General features: G+C 41.8%; 3 protein-coding genes across 3 annotated transcripts; 2 read left to right on the top strand and 1 right to left on the bottom strand.

The window, feature by feature from the left end:
• The first annotated feature begins 243 nt into the window (after window positions 1–243).
• mrpl20 (mitochondrial ribosomal protein L20) lies at window positions 244–2,775 on the top strand. Its single transcript, XM_074635078.1, has 4 exons — window positions 244–462; window positions 739–849; window positions 1,453–1,530; window positions 1,633–2,775. Exons 1-4 carry the CDS (start codon window positions 376–378, stop codon window positions 1,804–1,806), a joined length of 450 nt encoding a protein of 149 aa, XP_074491179.1. The 5' UTR covers window positions 244–375; the 3' UTR covers window positions 1,807–2,775.
• A 1,709-nt stretch (window positions 2,776–4,484) lies between these two features.
• Window positions 4,485–13,267, top strand: atad3 (ATPase family AAA domain containing 3). The gene is made up of 16 exons (XM_074635116.1): window positions 4,485–4,810; window positions 5,639–5,715; window positions 6,622–6,723; window positions 6,821–6,880; window positions 6,966–7,035; window positions 7,122–7,287; window positions 7,555–7,624; window positions 8,280–8,435; window positions 8,524–8,580; window positions 8,673–8,798; window positions 8,890–9,014; window positions 9,110–9,161; window positions 9,279–9,349; window positions 9,998–10,165; window positions 10,637–10,745; window positions 10,885–13,267. Exons 1-16 carry the CDS (start codon window positions 4,621–4,623, stop codon window positions 11,449–11,451), a joined length of 2,166 nt encoding a protein of 721 aa, XP_074491217.1. The 5' UTR covers window positions 4,485–4,620; the 3' UTR covers window positions 11,452–13,267.
• Window positions 13,268–13,409: 142 nt separating this feature from the next.
• Window positions 13,410–16,811, bottom strand: LOC141767689 (transmembrane protein 240-like). The gene is made up of 3 exons (XM_074635237.1): window positions 16,263–16,811; window positions 14,324–14,532; window positions 13,410–13,575 (listed from the first exon to the last, which is right to left on the bottom strand). The coding sequence occupies exons 1-3, from the start codon at window positions 16,346–16,348 to the stop codon at window positions 13,433–13,435; spliced, it is 438 nt and encodes a 145-aa protein (XP_074491338.1). The 5' UTR covers window positions 16,349–16,811; the 3' UTR covers window positions 13,410–13,432.
• Between the last annotated feature and the right edge of the window lie 1,749 nt (window positions 16,812–18,560).

The following is an 18,560-nucleotide window of genomic DNA, read 5'->3' as shown; positions in this document are numbered from 1 at the left end:
CGTTTCGAAAAAAGGGTACGGAAAATTAGTAGAAGAACTGTTGTGAATGATTCCAGCATGATGATTCCAGTATTCCAGAATGCTTCCAGCATGATGATTCCAGAATGCTTCCAGCATTCCAGAATACTTCCAGCATTCACACCAATGAGGCAAGGCTCCAAACCCCGGGCGGAGCAGAGAACACCCCGCACACACAAGATGTCTCGGCTTTTAAATCGAACGAACCCAGTGCTCCTCTGTCAGTCGTAGCACGGCGTGTGAAATTGAACTCACATAACAGTGTGTGGAGCTGAGCTATAAGGTCACTTATATAGTGTTCATTCTGTAAAAAAAAAAGGAGACTGTGGTGTTAAGTAGTTCACTTGAAGAACAGACATGGTATTCCTGACGTTGCCTCGTTGGATCAGAAGCCGTGGACCTGACAGATACTGGAAAGTTCAAGAAATTGTCAGAAATGCACGGGTAAGGCCACGACTACTTCCTGGAGGAGAAGGGGCTAAACTGTCTCCATACACTGTCTAAATGCTGTGATATGTATCACAGTGTAGTCAAAGTGGTAGTTGCATCTGAAACGTTGTTTTAACTAGAACATCAGTGAGTCATTTGTTATATTGTCCCCGTTGTGTAGACATGACCCACGCTGTTTGATTGGGTTAGAGAGATGTCTCATCATTATAATCTAATATTAAACAGCATAATGATATTAATGTTCATGCTTCCTGTCTGTTCCTCCTACAGCACTTCAGAGGCAGGAAGAACCGCTGCTACGGTCTGGCTGTGAAGGCGGTCACGAGAGCTTTCGTCTACGCCACTAAAGCAAGGAGGGTCAAGAAACGCAACATGAGGACGGTGAGACACTTAATAATACTCTAATATATATATAGATATGTCCTCTACAACAACAAAAACATGGCTGGTAACACAGGCTACAGTCTCAATGCGATTTAATTTATAATATCTGAAAAAGCTTCTAATTACTGTGTACTTACTACCTTTCTCTGTACAGGGACGGGTGTATGCCTCACTTGAAAAGAGTCTTTGGGAATGATGGGGACATTGTGTTTTACCAAACCACATTATGTGAAGCAGTGCATGCTGTAGACAGTCACTGTGCAGCAGATGATTGATTGATTGATTGATTGATAGAATGAATGAATGAATGAATCATTTGCTTAATTATAATACAGTACACGAATGTGGATCCGGTCAAATTCATCAGGATATTGCAATAAAGTCACATGACTTATTTCCATTGTGGCCCTGTGAGGCTATAGGAGACCGGCAGGGGAAGGGGGTGACATGTAAAATCTAGCTGTCCTTCCAATCCCAGTTTCATCTGTGTGTGTTCGATGTTTACAGTATGGGCATGTTGACTTCTTGCAAAGATTGATATTGTATTTAATTGAGCAAGGTAATCAATATAGTTTATTTGTTGTGCTCTTATTTCTTCAGCTCTGGATCACACGCATTGCAGCAGCGTCACGAGAGCACGGCATGAAGTACCCCGCCCTCATTCATAACCTCACCAAGGTTAGTTGTGCTGATTATTGCACCCGTCCTCTCTACGTTCTTTATGCTGTTTGTTCACTCTATCTCTATGTGATGACATATTTCCTCTCTTCCTCCATACAGACCAGCGTTCAGCTCAATCGACGCGTGATCAGCGATCTGGCCGTCACAGAACCTCGGTCGTTCCTCTCACTTGCAAAGCTGGCGCGGGCTCGCCAACAGGAAGGCTTCCGTGCAGCGCTGGGCGACGGCAAAGAGCCTTCTGGTGTCTTCTCCCGCGTTGTTATGCTACAGTAAAGGACTTTCTGTAGATACAGATTTCCAATTGTTATGTGGTTTGAAGAAAGCCGGTCTTGGATTGTGTTCATGAAACAGTCAGTCAGGCACACACTCACCTCCTTGCTTTTGCAGTTTTCACACACAGGTCACTAGACCTGTGTCACATGGGTTAGCCCCACACTGATGTAAAATCTCCTTGTTAGGTAGATTTTAAACAGAGTTACCAAAAGAGAAATGTCCCTGAAGTAGAAAAGGGATCCAATATCTTGCTCAAGGACTCTCCAGCAGAACAGATGATTACTGTTGCATTGCCTTGATCCCTGACCTTGAAGGACAGTTTCTCCACTCACTGTGCCACCCTGCACCCATGCTGCGATTGTGTTGTCCAAAAGCAGTGCACACATGAAAACAGATTTGACAAGTTTATGCCTTTTCCTACTATTATGGCCCTTGCTGACTATGCTGGTAATGGGCAACTCCTAAATACGGTTGTACAGGCGACCCATTTTAAGTAAAGTTTAGATTCAATAGAAGAATCATTTTGAAATTGTGCCCTCTAAATCATCCCAAGGTCATAATCCAAGAAGGCAGCTGACATTAAACAGCATAGCAATTGTTTGTCCTCCACAGACAGCCCTGCTTCTGCTCCGTTCACTGATTTCAATCCAACACCTCTATCATGTTGATTTTCTCCGGCTACAGTGTCACTTACAAAATACTCCACTGCAGCCGTCCTGATTACCTCCAGTATCGTGATAGAGGATGTGATTATCAATTCCCATAAACCTCCTTCAGTTTGCATATGGAACCTTTTTGTTAAGTTATTATTTGATGCTGATTGTGACTTTTCTGGAGGCTGGGAAGAAGAGTGACCTCAAGCTTTTTCATGTAATGACCTTTGTCTCTGTGTAAATATATATTTTGCATTTCGTTGTGGCGAAATTATCCTCTGAATGTTTAGTTCATTAAACATTTTGATATAATTTATATTTTATCGTCCTGTCTTGATTCTATTTAAACATGTTAAGGATGTAATTTTGAGATATATTTTGTTCTAGACTAGTCATTTGTAGCTTCCGTGTTGACTTCTATGTCCCTACAAATGTTCTTCTGTTATGGCCATGATCGTACACACTAGTAGGGCTGCACAATTAATCAAAATTTTATCAAAATAGCAATATGACCTACTGCAATTTTCAAATCGCAGGATGAGGAGGAAATCACAATATTTGTTAAAGGTGAAATGTGTGTCAAAATACCACTTTAAATAAAATATTGGGGTGCTGCAGAGATGTCCTTGCCTACACATCATATTCTACTGACTTAAAGGGATTGTTTGTAACTTCTTACAAGTATAAATCAATCCGGGTCGGTGTCCCATGCGCGCTCCCGTGTGGCTACGCTGTTCAGACTCAGACTCCAAAACAAACTACATGGAAGCACCAAAACCTCAAAGTTATATCTAGTGAAGCCCGTCTTGCAAAACAGTGTTGGTCGGAAGACCAGGGGAGACCGTAGCTTTGGTCTCCAGGACAGAAGTCTCTCCTGTACTCTGCTCCTCTGCTTACTTGCCTGCCTTCACTCACACACCGCGCTCGTTCTTGCTCCACCTCTACACGTCCATGCACGCACACTACACACTGCAGGAGAGTTAGTAGCTCTGAGAATTTTTAGTGAATTCTCAGTGGACGTTTGTGCAGAAATAAATGCTGCAGCTCCTCCAGACCAACAGAGGTTTCCCGTGTCTTGTGACGTGACGGGGCTCCACAACGAGTTACGTTATCGTCTCCGACCAAAACTCCGGTGTCTCCCCTGTTCCCTCCGACCACGGTCGGGAGGCTGAGGCAGGAAAAGCCAACACTAGGATCAGCATTGATTCATGGAGAGACCTTCGTCTGATCAGCTAACATTACTGCCAAGCAGGTGAAATATAGAGTGATATTGTGGTTTTAGCTGATGTGTGTCGCCTCACTGTTTTGACGGATGCTCGCTCACATTCAGGTAGCGCGTGCACATGGGCGAGCGCGAGCAACAGGACGTTGACTTTCGTTGACTTAACAGCCACAGGTGTCACTGTTACAATGATTTCTGATTCTTACAAACAGTCCCTTTAAGAAACATCTTTGTTTGGTACAGATCCCTGCAAAAAAACACACCAAAATAATTTTAATATGTTGTCTAATTTAAAATGAGAAAAAAACGATGTAAAAATTATCTTACCCTCTGATATTGAAATTGCAATATCAGTCAAAAATATTGCAATTAGATTTTTTTTTTTAAATCGTGCATCCCCACACACTAGGAACAGAATCAAATATATTAGAAGACACGATCTTTATTCAGTCAACCAGTGGTATTTGAGAAGCACAAACACCAACAGGTTTAAAGTCTAACCACAGCTCCAGTCCCAACATTTAGTCCTGATGAATGCTCCCTGAGATACAAAACACACTAATCACTAATGTCAATGACCTATGTGTGACTTTCAAAACCAGAAACAGCCTGATGCAACCAAAAGAAAAACCCTGTCCTTTCTTGTGAATGGTACTTTATTTTGACCCTCTGCAGCTACCTTACTAAAGTGGGCGGGACTACATGAATGACCTCTAGTGAGGAGAATTGTATGAACAGCCAATCAGAAGAAGAAGTACTCGTCACCAGCCAATCAGCGTCTCAGTTATTCTGCTCTCTATTGCACATGTGCAGAAGGTTGCAGCATGACACGCGTGTAGAGGAAGTGCACAGTGACAGGAGGACCGGAGCAGCTGCAGCCTCTCTCGCTCCACACACACACACTACCGGCTAAACTGTGCTTTATTTATTCCCGTTAAAATGTCGTGGCTGTTCGGCCTGAACAGAGGGCAGCCTGAGGTTCCTCCTGGTCTTCAGCCTCCTCCTCCTCCTCCTCCACCGGCTGGAGGCTCCAGCGGCGGAGGAGACAAACCCAAGGACAAATGGAGCAACTTCGATCCCACCGGGCTGGAGAGAGCTGCTCATGCGGCCAAGGAGCTCGACAAGTCCCGTAAGTTGTTCTGCAGCAGCAGCAGCAGCAGCTCCTCCATGGAGGTCACCTATACTGGAGGTTTCTCCTGATTATTACTGCACACAGAGAGGCATGATGATGCTCCAGCATCCAGCTCCTCTCTGGATCATGGTGATGCTGCAGCTTAAATAATGAGGCCCAAACGCTCAGCCAACATCTGTACATGCACATTTAATGTCATCTTTGTGAAAGTGTTGAACAACAGTGTGCTGCTCTCAGCTTCATTCAAACTACTAGACTGGGTTCAAAGGTCATCACCTTGCAGTCTGGTTTGCAACACCCAAAATCCACCTGTTTCACAAACACATGCAGTGGTTCAAATACGGTTTCTGTCTTCTTTTGTGTTCATTATTCAAGAATTTTCCATATCACACATATCCCATCAATGGAAATCTCCATGTTTGAAGCCAACATCTGTACATGTACATTTAATGCCTTTGCTGCACACAGAGAGGCATGATGATGCTCCAGCATCCAGCTCCTCCTCTGGATCATGGTGATGCTGCAGCTTAAATAATGAGGCCCACACACTCAGCCAACATCTGTACATGTACATTTAATATTATCTTTGTGAAAGTGTTGGTTGCTTTATGAGAACAACACTGTGCTGCTCTCACCTTCATTCAAACTACTAGACTGGGTTCAAAGGTCATCACCTTGCAGTCTGCCTTGCTACACCCACATACATACAATGGTTCAACACTTGTTTCTATCTTGTTTTGTGTTCATTATTTAAGCATTTATATGCTGATCCCTGTAAATCTCCATATTTGAAGCCATCACATCTCTCTTCTCTCCTCCTTCCAGGACATGCCAAAGAAGCTCTGGATTTGGCTCGAATGCAGGAGCAGAGCACTCAGATGGAGCATCAGAGCAAAATGAAGGTACAGTAGAAACACACGCATACTAAACTACTGCTTCTCTCCTCATCTGCTGCTGGACACCACTGCTTTTCCAGGGAATTAAGTTGATTTTGCCAGTGCTAATTTACATAAACTAATGAATATGTTACTAATCATGTCATTTACTGGATGGGTGATGGTGCTGAGAGATGTAGCAGAGTTGCATTGAGCGTGGATACTTCACATCTTTATTTTTTTTAGTCTGTGCTGCAGTTTGACAAATCAGAATTGTCAGCGACACAGCTGGTCACGTATGAGAATTATCAGAACTATTCATCAGTTTTTAAATCGTTTCTTCTGTTGCTGCAGTTTATCATGTGAAAGTTAAACATTGGAGAAAAATAGAGAGAATAGAAAAAGTATGTTCAGTAAATATTGCACATTATTTACTGGGTCATATGACTCTGTTGGAGCTTTTTCTTTGCTCTGCATCTGGATAAAACCAGACACATTTTGATTGCACAACTTCTCATGGCATTGTTGATGAAGGTTTTGACATGTGGATGATGTGTTTATGCTTGTCAGTCTTTTTGAGGACTTTTATAGCACAACCCAGCTAGGGCTGGGCGATATGAAAAAAATCAAATATCACAATATTTTTGACCAAATACTTCGATATCGATATTTTAAGGTTGACCACTAGTGCTTTACCTTCATATTTACACAATGAGATTATTTTTTACTGTAATGCGGCCTTTAAAACCATATACCATATCACCATATATAAAATCTAAGACGATATCTAGTCTCATATCACTATATCGATCTAATATCGATATATTGCCCGGCCCTACAACACAGTTAATCGTGTGGTTGCAATGGATTAAAATGTTCACCAGTGTGTTACTGTGATTTAAAAGATGTTTGTCATCCTTTTGTGCTCCTCAGGAGTACGAAGCAGCGGTTGAGCAGCTCAAAGGCGACCAGATACGAGTCCAGGGAGAGGAGAGGAGGAAAACTGTTAACGAGGAGACCAAGCAGCATCAAGCGGTGAGAACAGAAATGCTTTTCTTTTAGTATTTTAAGAACAATTAGAAGTATGCTGCAGCAGTGAACTAGACATTGGTTGTTTTCTGCCCCATTACAGAGAGCTCAGTTTCAAGATAAGCTGGCCAGACAGCGATATGAGGACCAACTAAGGCAACAGGTGAGGTCATCTCCTACCTATCTAGTGTAAAATGCTTTAAAATGAGACGCACTACCAACATCGTTTTTCTCTCTGTTTTCAATAGCAAGCCCTGAATGAGGAGAACCTTCGCAGGCAGGAGGATTCTGTACAGAAACAGGAGGCCATGAGGAAAGGTACCAGATTCACCGATGACAGGATCCTGTAAAAAGTTTGAAGATGTTGAGCGGTGGTTTTATGTTGTGTGTCGTGGTTTTTATAGCTACAATAGAGCACGAGATGGAGCTGAGGAACAAGAACGAGCTGCTGCGTATAGAGGCTGAGACTAAAGCACGAGCCCGCGTGGAGCGAGAGAACGCCGACATAATCCGCGAGCAAATCCGTCTGAAGGCTGCAGAACACAGACAGACCGTCCTGGAGTCTATAAAGTAAGACACATCGACTCATTTATGGATTCACACTTCAGTATTTATGATGGTGATGATTAGATGAAGTGTATTGATGGTTCTTGGCGTCCTGAATCATGTAAATGTTGGAGGAGTATTTAATAAAGTATATAACAGCTCTCTCAGGATAAAAGTTCTAACTTATCTTAGAAGTGATCAGTTTTGTATGTAAAGTAACTGGTTAATCGACAGTTGCATCTTGTAAACGCCCCAAAGGCATGCTGACAGTTGATGTGTATTTGCTTTTAGGACTGCAGGCGCTGTGTTTGGAGAAGGATTCAGGGCCTTTGTGTCAGACTGGGACAAAGTCACAGCCACGGTGAGAATTCTGAGACTTCATCCACAGTCAATTTAGTCAATGATTATATTATAAATGCATAATTAAAGCTGAATTTACCACTGAATTTCACTGATGAGAGACAGGCTGGGCAACCAAATGAGTTCTCTGAAATACAATCTCTACTACAAAATTAAAGGTCGACCGTTTAATCAGTTGGATAGGATGCTTTACAAACTATCGTCACTGGCGGAACTTGGCACTGATAACGGCCGATGGCTGTGAATAGAAATACCAACACAACAATCTTTCTATTACACGTATTTGCATTTACTAGAATTACGCCATTAATGACAACCTATATAGACCGAGAGTAACCACACATTTCCATATAAATGTTTGGACTGTTGGTGTGGGCAAACTGAAATAGCTTTAGATTGAGTTTAGGGCTGCAGCTAACCATCATTTCCATTGTCGATTAATCTGTCGATTATTTTCTTTATTATGTTTGAAAATGGTGAAAATTGTCGATCAATGTTTTTTTTTTTTTAAATTACTCAAACTGATTAATCGATTAACAAAATAGTTGGCGATTAATTTAATAGTTGACAACTAATTGTTAATCGTTGTTAATTTTTTCTGATCCTCACAGTGACCAGTTTGTGAATGTTGTGTAACTGTTCCATCTTACCACCAGGTGGCTGGACTGACCCTTTTAGCTGTGGGAGTTTATTCAGCCCGAAACGCCACAGCGGTGGCGGGACGTTACATCGAAGCCCGGCTCGGGAAGCCGTCACTAGTGCGGGAAACGTCCAGATTCACCGTCGCAGAGGCAATCAAGCATCCAGTCAAGGTAGCAAATTAGCAATTGATCCTTTGCTTATTTTGTTAACTGCAGATTATAATATGTTAATAACACTTTCTCTGTACTAACTATTTAGACGGTCAAACGGCTGAAGAGCAAACCTCAGGATGCCCTCGAGGGAGTTGTGCTCAATGTAAGTAGACATCAAAGTCTTTACAACAGGATGTAACCAACACGCATTTTTAAAGTAACCACTTGACATAAACGCATCTTTCTATCTCTTAGCCGTCCCTGGAAGAGCGTGTACGTGACATCGCCATAGCAACAAGAAACACGAGGCAGAACCACGGCCTGTACAGGAATATCCTCATGTACGGCCCTCCTGGCACGGGCAAAACTCTCTTCGCTAAGGTATACCTGAGGACTGAACGATGTAAACATTTACATACATGGAAAATGATGTTTTTTCTAACACTGAGGCATTTCTTCTTCCATCGAGTAGAAGCTGGCAGTGCATTCTGGGATGGACTACGCAATTATGACTGGTGGTGACGTGGCACCCATGGGCCGTGACGGTGTGACAGCCATGCACAAAGTGTTTGACTGGGCTGGCACAAGTCGACGCGGGTAGGCTACTTGGTTTTCTATTAAATGGACAAATATACAAACGGCAATACTGTCCACTCCGGATATAATATCAATGTGTTTTTATCCCGTTACAGACTTCTGCTTTTTGTTGATGAAGCTGATGCATTCCTTCGCAAGAGATCCACTGTAAGTCTGCATGTATTTCATTTTCCAGAAACCTAAAAAATTAATTTTCCTACCCTATAAATTCTCCTTGACAGATCTTTAACTACATAACATGAAATCTTTGCTTGTTTTTTGTAGGAGAAGATCAGTGAAGACCTCAGAGCCACTTTGAATGCATTCTTGTATCGCACCGGAGAGCAGAGCACCAAGTAAAAAAATATTTATATTCTGTACAAATTAAACCTTAAAGGGATAGTTCAGGTGTTTTTGAAGTGGGGTTGTATGAGGTACTTATCCATAGTAGGTGTATTACTTAAAGTAGATGACGGTCGACATGCCCCCAGTTTGTAGAAAGCAATGTACTGCTGTGGACGACAGAAAAACGGATTTTAGTCTCCTAAAAGAAAGGCTCACCTAAAAAAGTTGATAGTATAAATAATAATAGTATAGATGAGTTTCACTTTCAGTTCAGTTCTTCGTTGGAAAAGAAAAGGAAAGGGCTGTCTTATGGCAAGATAAAGCCATGAAAATATTGTAAATATTGCATACACTTAAACAGATATGGATTTTTTTAGGTGGCTAAAATAAGTTTTTCTGCCGTCCCCGTCCGCTGTACTGCTTTGCTCCTGTGTCTGTGCTTCTGTCTGTTTCTCCAAACTGGTGGCGTGCTGACCGCCATCTACTGTAAGTAATACACCTATAGATACTATATATAGGTATCTCATACAACCTCACTTCAAAACACCCGAACTATCCCTTTAAGTGTGTGGTACACTTTATTTTACCTTGCCTGAACAACCTCGGCTACTTCCCTGCACATCGCTAAGCCGCTCGTTTTCTGTGTTTTTTTCCGTCAGGTTCATGCTGGTGTTGGCCAGTAACCAACCAGAGCAGTTCGACTGGGCCATAAACGACCGTATCGATGAAATAGTGAATTTTGCTCTGCCAGGTCCTGAGGAGAGGGAGAGGCTGGTGCGGTTGTACTTTGACAAATATGTCCTGGAGCCCGCCACAGGAGGGAGGCAGTGAGTACAATCCTCAGAAACACAGCTGTAAAAATAGGGCACCAAGCCACTGTTCACTAGAGATGCATGCTGAAACAAGTAATTAGGTTCAGTCCACCATGTCTCACATGTAGATGTATTAATTCAGAGTGATTTTGAGGAGTCTTATAATATTTGATAGTGATCATTGACTGAAAAGCTGTGTCAGGATGAGGATTAGATTCAGGCTCTTTTGAGATGAAGGCCAAGAAACAGCCTGCTGGGCATCTGGAGCGGCGCCCGCCATGCTGAGGCATTAATTACACAGAGGTCCGGTGTGTGACGGAGGGCTGAAAGGTGGGGAGCGATCCATACACGGGTCATTAGGCAATGAACTGAGCTCCAAAAACACAACAAAGTCAGAAAGAAATTGCATCCAGGCTAGCTAAACTGTGTGAAAATCATTTACTTTGTCGCCCTCTCATCTATCTGTTTGTGTGTGGTTTTGTGCAGGAGGATGAAGCTGGCACAGTTTGACTATGGTCAAAAGTGCTCTGACATAGCGAAGCGGACAGGGGGCATGTCAGGAAGAGAGATCTCTAAGCTGGGTGTGGCCTGGCAGGTACGTTCATAATCCCCCAAAAAACGACTGTGTAAATCTTAATTTCACAATTCTTTACTTCAAAAATGCGACAAGATTTTCATTTCCGTGCAGTAAATGATTGTATACACCACGTGTGTTGTCTCATGTTCTCTTGTAGGCGGCAGCATATTCCTCTGAAGATGGCGTCCTGACGGAGGCTATGATTGATGCTCGAGTTGACGACGCCATCAAGCAGCACATTCAGAAGATGGACTGGCTGCATGGAGACGAGACGGCTCAGACCAAGACCCTTACACCTCCCCCAGCTGGAGCGACAGCCGGCGTGGGCAAAATGGGCTTCACTCTGCCCCTCAGCGAGGCACCTGAGGCTCAGGAGGTGATCGCCCCAATTCTCGAGATAGATACGAAACAAGAAGGTGAAAGTATACCACCTCCTTCAGACATCGACCAATCAGCAGAAGGCAAAAGTGCCGCCCCAGCTGGACAGGACTGTGACGATGCTGTCAAAGCAGAGGCTGCGACCGAAGCGGAGAGTTTAGCCCAGCCTGCTGCCCCCGAAGCGGAGAGTTTAGCCCAGCCTGCTGCCCCCGAAGCGGAGAGTTTAGCCCAGCCTGCTGCCCCCGAAGCGGAGAGTTTAGCCCAGCCTGCTGCCCCCGCTGACAGTGAGGGCAAGAAGGAAGACAAAACTGGATCTTCTCCTCCAAAGGATGGAACTCCAGTTTGAGTTGTAGATTTGTTCAGCGGGGGGCGACCTGGATTAGAAAGATTAGTGTCCCGCTCCTTTAACTAGTCAGTTTATGTCTAAACGTCTGTTGGACTGTCTGTGACAGAAGATGAGTTCAGCCGGTCGGGGAAGATAATTAATTAATTAACTTTACAAAACACAAATGACGCCTGAGACTCTTTGATTCTAATATATAATGTATACATTGTAAAAGTCTACTTTACATGGTGTGTCGGTAATAACAGTATATAAGTGTTGTGCACGGATGAGTGTCTCTGTTGAAATGATTAAATAGATCTGTGTTTTTATAAACAGCAGAAGTTCTGATGTTTTGGGGGGCACAGTTGCTTTATGATATTACACAACCTTTAGCTTCGAATCTAGTCTAAGACACTTATAATAATAATATTATAATCGAGACAGTTGAGTTAAAATGTCTTTCAGAAAGCTACATTTTGAACAGTCATTGACCTCTATTAGTATAACCCTTATAAATGCTCATGTATTATTTGGAGACCTTGCAATGACATTGTCAAGCCTTATAATTATGTATATATGGTTTGAAAGACAGGGTATAGCAACACAATGCATAACGGCAGAGAGGAGGGGTTATTGGATGAGGCAGCGATCCCGTCCTATAGGAATCCACATGGGATTTCAATATTTCATAGTAATGGCTGAGGGCGTCAGGAAGCTTCTCCTACAATGCAAAGTCAAGGGCATGAAGCTGTCCTTGGTGTGGAATAAGCCCCATGATAAAACTCCCTGTCAGACATTATAGGATGCCTTCATGTACTATGATGTACGGGTTCACATGCATAACCAAACAATCTGTTAATTCCAACTCAGCTTTATTAAAAAAAACATCAAAGTGCTGCATTGAGAAGCAATTAATTGCAAGATTTAATACTCCTTCAATGAAACACCTCAAAGTGTTATGCACTGGAGGTGCTAAGGGCCTTTCAGACATCACGTCCCCAGGTGATTCTGTCAAAAGTGTTCTTTTCAGTGTGCTCATAACACTGCGACAAGGTCACCTCATTTAAAAATCATCTTTAAGAGTTTACTGCTTGAAGCTGAAGTCGGCTACTTTGAGCAAATATGATAAAATAAAAAAACACTTTAATAAATCTGTCACTATATCCTGACATTAGTGCATAAGACAGATAATCTGTGGAAAATTCATGTTCCTCTGTGTCCTCAGTGTCCGGTGCTCCTAATGGTATTTGCAAGATTTCACAGCACCGGAGGAAAACAACCAATCAGAGCCGAGCTGTCTCCAAGCAGCTGTCAATCACTGCATGCGAAACTCGTGAACTCCGATCAAACGGTGAAACTAGGCAGCGCTGATCAAATATGAATCCATATTCTGTTAATGAAATGATTATTTCTCGCCTCAAAGGTTTTTAGAAACATCTTGTAGTGTACTGTTTAGCTGTAAAAGTTTGCTCCGGCTGATGGGCGGTGCTTGGTTTCAGCCAAGGCCTATTGAAGGAGGCTGGGACACGGGCGGACACGGATCTTGGGGTATTGGGGGTCTAACACATGAGCAGTGTAACTGAAACTGCGGTCGTGTGTTGCGATTGGCTCAATTTCGTCGAGTGCAGACCAGATATTATTGCGCTTGTGTTGTACCCCAAAGATATGACGCGTAGATGAAGCTTGACCCAGCCCCCTTCAATAGGCAGTAGTCACTACTAGCATAACACACCCAAATCTCCAAAGGGGCTTTCATCGGACAAGTTGCATTGTGGGTAATGTAGCTGCCAGGTTTTGACAGGGAAGAATGTGTGAAATAAAAAAAGATACAACTGGTTCTGATGCATTGATATTTTTTTCAAAACTTTGCATTGTGAGTCCGACAATATGATAAAAGCTAAAAATAAAGTTGTATTTGGATTCAGATCTGGAAGGGATATTACCTTATTGAAAAGAAAACACAATAGTAACTATTGAATTTATTCCATATTTGTATTTATCTTTATGTGTCTTTAACATTATGGTACATATCTTGATTGATGTGCAGCATGTTCCCCCTGGAGTCCTCCGTGTGTTTTGGATGTAACCGCCTGAAGAACTCCCTTGTGTTACTGAATTTGGGCATCCATGACCAGAAAGCCACATCTGGAAAGAAAGAAGAAACCTTTATTTGTCATAGTACATACATGAAATTTGACCTCTGCATTTAACCCATCCTAAGTATTTTTAGGAGCAGCGGGCTGCTGCAAGCACCCGTGGAGCATCTTGGGGTTTAGTGTCTCGCTCAAGGACACTTTGACATGCAGTCTGTAGGAGCTGGAGATCAAACCGCCAACCTTGTGGTTAAAGGACGACCCGCTCTACCCACTGAGCTACAGCCACATAGAAACTGAGCAGGTAAATGACATGTAGTTAAGACTACATGTGAGTCTGTGTTTGATGTAGTATGGATGCTAGTGGATGAAGTGTGAAGAAAGTGGTTCATTTAATCACTCAGAGGAGCTATTATCACAAGAAGAGACGAATGGGAGGGAAAAAAGGCACGTAAGAGGTCATTTGTTTAACCCGCTCTATCAATGACACCCTCTTTTACCCTCTTTTCAAAAGGCTGAAAGGCTTAATGCGGTGTCCAATCTGTAATTGATGACGAAAAACCTTATTTCATTAAAATGTTCAGCTTCTTTGAGGACAGAATCGCATGTAATAAGATAAACAGTTTAACCCAGATTGGTCCTACTTTTGGCAGTGACATCAGGCTGGAGACTTTGTCTTACAAGAGTGCTATAGCTTACATATATCAATGTATCATTACACTGTATAATCACTGCCTTTCTTCAGGAACCCTGAAGCTTTACCCTCATGCAAGTTCAGTTTCAGTTGACTTCTTCCTCACCATTCATTTGGTTTTCCCTCCAGGATTTGAGCCGTGAGTGCCAAACGCTATCCAGCCACTGCAAGAACAGGCTGATGCAGAGTCCCAAGAGCAGTCCAACTATCACGTTCATCTCCTGCCGGGTCATGATGTCACTCACAGCGTAGTTTCCTCTGGAATCCATCGTGGACTGGGCCCCATAATATGGCACGACATGATAGACTTGATGCCTGCAGCAGACAGAGCAGTAGCTAGTGGTTACTGGGAGATTTGCACACAGAAAAGTAAAAACAAAAATGAACCCATGATGCTGAAAGATTATAAATATTTTTTAGCTGAAACCAAAATCAGATATCTTCCCGCCCCTGTTGTACAATAACAATATACTAATATGACAAATAATACACTAGTAAAACACTTGTATAATAGTCTTAATAGAAATACAGTTTGTGGTTGTTTGCTGAAAATTATGTATTTCCAAGAAGTCAACTTTTAAGAATTTAAGAAAAACAGCCTTGTTTGCGTAATAGGTATAGTTTTATGGGTCTAAGAAAAATCATTTTCTTCATCCATAACATGTGTAAACTTTCATCTTACCCAGGGTATCTGCCTCTGCTATAAAGCACTGAATGAAACCCTATTGCCTGAAATATAAACAATCATCAAACTCTGAAATACTTTAAGACCCTTTCAATTGAGTAGATAATTTAACAGTTGAATTAATTGACTATCTCCTAAAAAAAATATCCAGTCTTACAAATATTGGGAATACAAAAAATACTAAAGCTGACAGAAGCTAATATCATTGCTGATATACAGTATTGGTGCATCTCTAAGTACAGGTTTCTAGAGCTTCGGTGAGAAATATATTAAAGGTCCCATATTGTAAAAAGTGAGATTTTCAGGTCTTTTACATTTTAAAGCAGGTTTAAAAGGACTATTTGTAACTTTCAGAAATGCTTGTTAACAGCGACACCTGTGGCCGTTAAGTCAAACCACAATATCACACTATATTTTACCTGCTTGGCAGTAATGTTAGCTGACCAGACGAAGGTCTCTCCATGAATCAATGCTGATCCTAGTGTTGGCTTTTCCTGCCTCAGCCTCGCTGCTTCAGCCTGCGGGGCTGAAGCAGGAAGAGAAACGTTATCGTCTCCGAGCGCGCCCGCAGGGAGACACCGGCACCCGGTCGGAGACGATAACGTTACTCGCTGCGGAGCTCCGTCACTTCACAAGACACGGAAAACCTCTGTTGGTCTGGAGGAGCTGCAGCATTTATTTCTGCACAAACGTCCACTGTACACGCGCGCATGAATGTGAGGTGGAGCGAGAACGCGCACGTTGTGTTAGTGCAGGCAAGCAGAGGAACGGTCTGAACAGCGTAGCCACACGCGAGTGCGCATGGGATCAAGACCCGGTATATTTAAACTTATACCTGTAAAAAGTTACAAACAGTCCCTTTAAGTGCTATATAATTACTGTTAAACTATCAAAACGCTCAATATACGGAGAAATACACAGTAATTGCGCGTTTGAAACAAGACGTTAGGATTTCTGTCTATTTGTGATGTCACAAATATACAATATTTATTATTATTATTATAACTGTTTTAATTATGTCTTAATGTTCTTTTGCACTTTGTCGCAATATTCTTGAATGTTTATGTAAAGCACTTTGAATTGCCCTGTTGCTGAAATGTGCTATACAAATAAAGCTGCCTTGCCTTGCCTTCATATTTGTATCTAATTAAGTATGTTTATGTAAATGTCTGAGTTAAAACAAATAAAGGAAAAACAAATGAAAAAAAAGAAAAGAAAGCCATGAGATAATAATGGTGTGAATTCATCCTTATTGAATTGCCTGTTTGAAGATCACTGACAGCAGATCACAGCACAGTATAAAACAATGTGTTATTCATTATTATCTAACAGGCTCGAGCTGCTGGTTGTATCTCTTTACCTTCCACAGCTGCAGCCGCAGACCGCGTCCTCTCCTCGCACCAACGGCAGGATGAAGTTGTGAAAGCGGTCAAAAAGCGCGTTCATGTCCGTTTAGAAAAGTCTACAACAATAACTAAAAGTAAGCTGAGATAACGCTCAAAAACACACCGGAGGAAAGACGCGTTAAAAGCTGAATAACTAGATGAATCGTTATCGGGGTTTAACTGTCGACGGAGAAACGTTAATATCCGTTAAACTAGCAACATGGTGCGTTCAGGTGCAGACTCTTCAGGTAGCTTTGTGCTGTCCAAGACATCAGGACACGCTGGTGCTCTGACCGACCTGCTCAGCCATACTACACCACTGGGGGACGTGTCGGTGATGGGTTACTCCACAGTCAGGTAATTTAACAAATAATTGTTGTTTTTTTATTATAATGAAGGGAATAAGTTGCTAACTGTTATCACCCACCGTAACGCAGCCGTTAGCTGGTTATCTAACTGTCGCAATTTCTGTCGTCATTTTTTTTTTTTTTTTAAACTAACGGTCGAGTTGTTACAGTTGTTTAAGACGTTGGTAATAGTGATGGGAATTTCGGCTCTTTTCAGTGAGCCAGATCATTTGGCCTCAGCTCACCAAAGAAGAGCCGGCTCTTTCGGCTCCCAAACGGCTCTTCTTTGTACCACTTCTGCCTTTTATAATTCAGCCCTATTTAGCTTTAGCTGTTTTGACCTATGATTAGTATGTGTGCACATATATCACTTAAATTATTCAATATAATCATACTAAACCGTATAATTTCCAGAATACCATAATTGTACATGCTGCTTCGTTTCTGACTGTCAATCATCTCGTCTGCTATTTGCGCACTGCACTCCTCTCTCTCTTTCTCTCCTCCTCTCCCTCCTGCTCTGTACCTGCAGACCGTCAGCGCAACCTGCATCCCCGCTCCTCCCTGCTTGATGGTATGATCCTTGTCTGTCATCACCTGATTGGTCACACGGACGTCATTAACACGGACGTCATTCAGTCACAGTCAGTGCATGAAGTGCCCATGGCGCGGAGAAGATCGTCCTATCATTCTGCCTTGAATTAATTTAAGAAAAAAGAAAAAAGAAAAAAAAAAAACATCTCTCGGACGGGAGCCGGGTCTTATCGTTCACTTAAAAGAGCCAGCTCTTTGAACCGGCTCGTTCGCACCCGACACATCACTAGTTGTTACAGTTGTAAGACGTTAACGTTACATTTGTAGTGGATTACATCTGGTCTGCATGAGTACTAATTAGATAAGAGTAATAGACCTCTTTCACAACAGACATGTTGGCTTAAAGCAGGAAAAGCAGGAAAAAAACATCTTTACATACTGTAATGTTAAAAAAAAACTGTATTTTTCTCGTACTGTCGGCCTGAATATACCTGTACTCACCTTCTGTCTGAAACGCTCCGTTTTAGTGCATTTCAACGGAATTGCAACGGACTTGCGTAGCTAAGCAACAGCTTTGGTCCATGTTTACTTCCTGTCAGCTGATGACATTCACATACACTGCAACAGGAAATAAACTGGGACACATTTGATTTTTGACATCACAAATGGACAGAAATCCTAACGGCTTGTTTCAAATGCACAATTTCTAAATATGTGTGTATTTCTCCGTATATTGAGCGTTTTGATAGTTTAACAGTATTTATATAGCACTTAAACCTGCTTTATAATATAAAAGACATGGAAATCTCACTTTTTACAATATGGGACCTTTAAATTTTTGCCTTACCCGAATATTCATCTAATCTAACGTGCCCTTGCTTGTCCACAGAGGACATATAACTAGGTATTTATGATAGCTCTATTAGCTTATATAGTATACTATATAGAGTATTTCCATTTTATGCTACTTTATACTTCTCAACTACATTTCAGAGGCAAATATTGTACTTTTTACTCTACAACATTTATCTGACAACTTCAGTTAACATTACTACTTACTTTACACATTCTGATTAATAACACAAAATATATTTATGATGTATCATTATTATTACCATTGACTCATTTCTGGGGGGAAATTCATATTCTCTGAATAAATATAATAATATACATTATTTTGAAATGGGCCCTTTTGCATGAGTACTTTTACTTTTGGTACTTTAAGAATGTTTTGATGCTAATGCTTTTGTACTTTTACTTAAGTACAATTTTGAATGAAGGGCTTTTACTTAGAGTATTTTTTTTTTACTCCGCAGTATTGCTACTTTTACTAGAAAGTAAAGTAAAAGATCTGTGTACTTTCTCCACTACTGATTTGACATGAAACCAACA

The sequence above is a fragment of the Sebastes fasciatus genome, chromosome 1, assembly GCF_043250625.1.
Source record: "Sebastes fasciatus isolate fSebFas1 chromosome 1, fSebFas1.pri, whole genome shotgun sequence".
Taxonomy (NCBI): domain Eukaryota; kingdom Metazoa; phylum Chordata; class Actinopteri; order Perciformes; family Sebastidae; genus Sebastes; species Sebastes fasciatus.
The sequence above is the reverse complement of the archived record's forward strand: the minus strand, read 5'-3'. Positions and strand labels throughout refer to the sequence as shown.

Coding starts and splice junctions, on each gene's coding strand:
- atad3 (XM_074635116.1), top strand. CDS start 4,621: ATGTCGTGGCTGTTCGGCCTGAACAGAGGGCAGCCTGAGGTTCCTCCT. Junction 5,716..6,621: donor AGCATCAGAGCAAAATGAAG/GTACAGTAGAAA, acceptor TGTGCTCCTCAG/GAGTACGAAGCAGCGGTTGA. Junction 8,581..8,672: donor TCGAGGGAGTTGTGCTCAAT/GTAAGTAGACAT, acceptor TCTATCTCTTAG/CCGTCCCTGGAAGAGCGTGT.
- mrpl20 (XM_074635078.1), top strand. CDS start 376: ATGGTATTCCTGACGTTGCCTCGTTGGATCAGAAGCCGTGGACCTGAC. Junction 463..738: donor AAATTGTCAGAAATGCACGG/GTAAGGCCACGA, acceptor TTCCTCCTACAG/CACTTCAGAGGCAGGAAGAA. Junction 1,531..1,632: donor TCATTCATAACCTCACCAAG/GTTAGTTGTGCT, acceptor TCCTCCATACAG/ACCAGCGTTCAGCTCAATCG.
- LOC141767689 (XM_074635237.1), bottom strand. CDS start 16,348: ATGAACGCGCTTTTTGACCGCTTTCACAACTTCATCCTGCCGTTGGTG. Junction 14,533..16,262: donor TGCGGCTGCAGCTGTGGAAG/GTAAAGAGATAC, acceptor TGTCTGCTGCAG/GCATCAAGTCTATCATGTCG. Junction 13,576..14,323: donor GAGGGAAAACCAAATGAATG/GTGAGGAAGAAG, acceptor CTTTCTTTCCAG/ATGTGGCTTTCTGGTCATGG.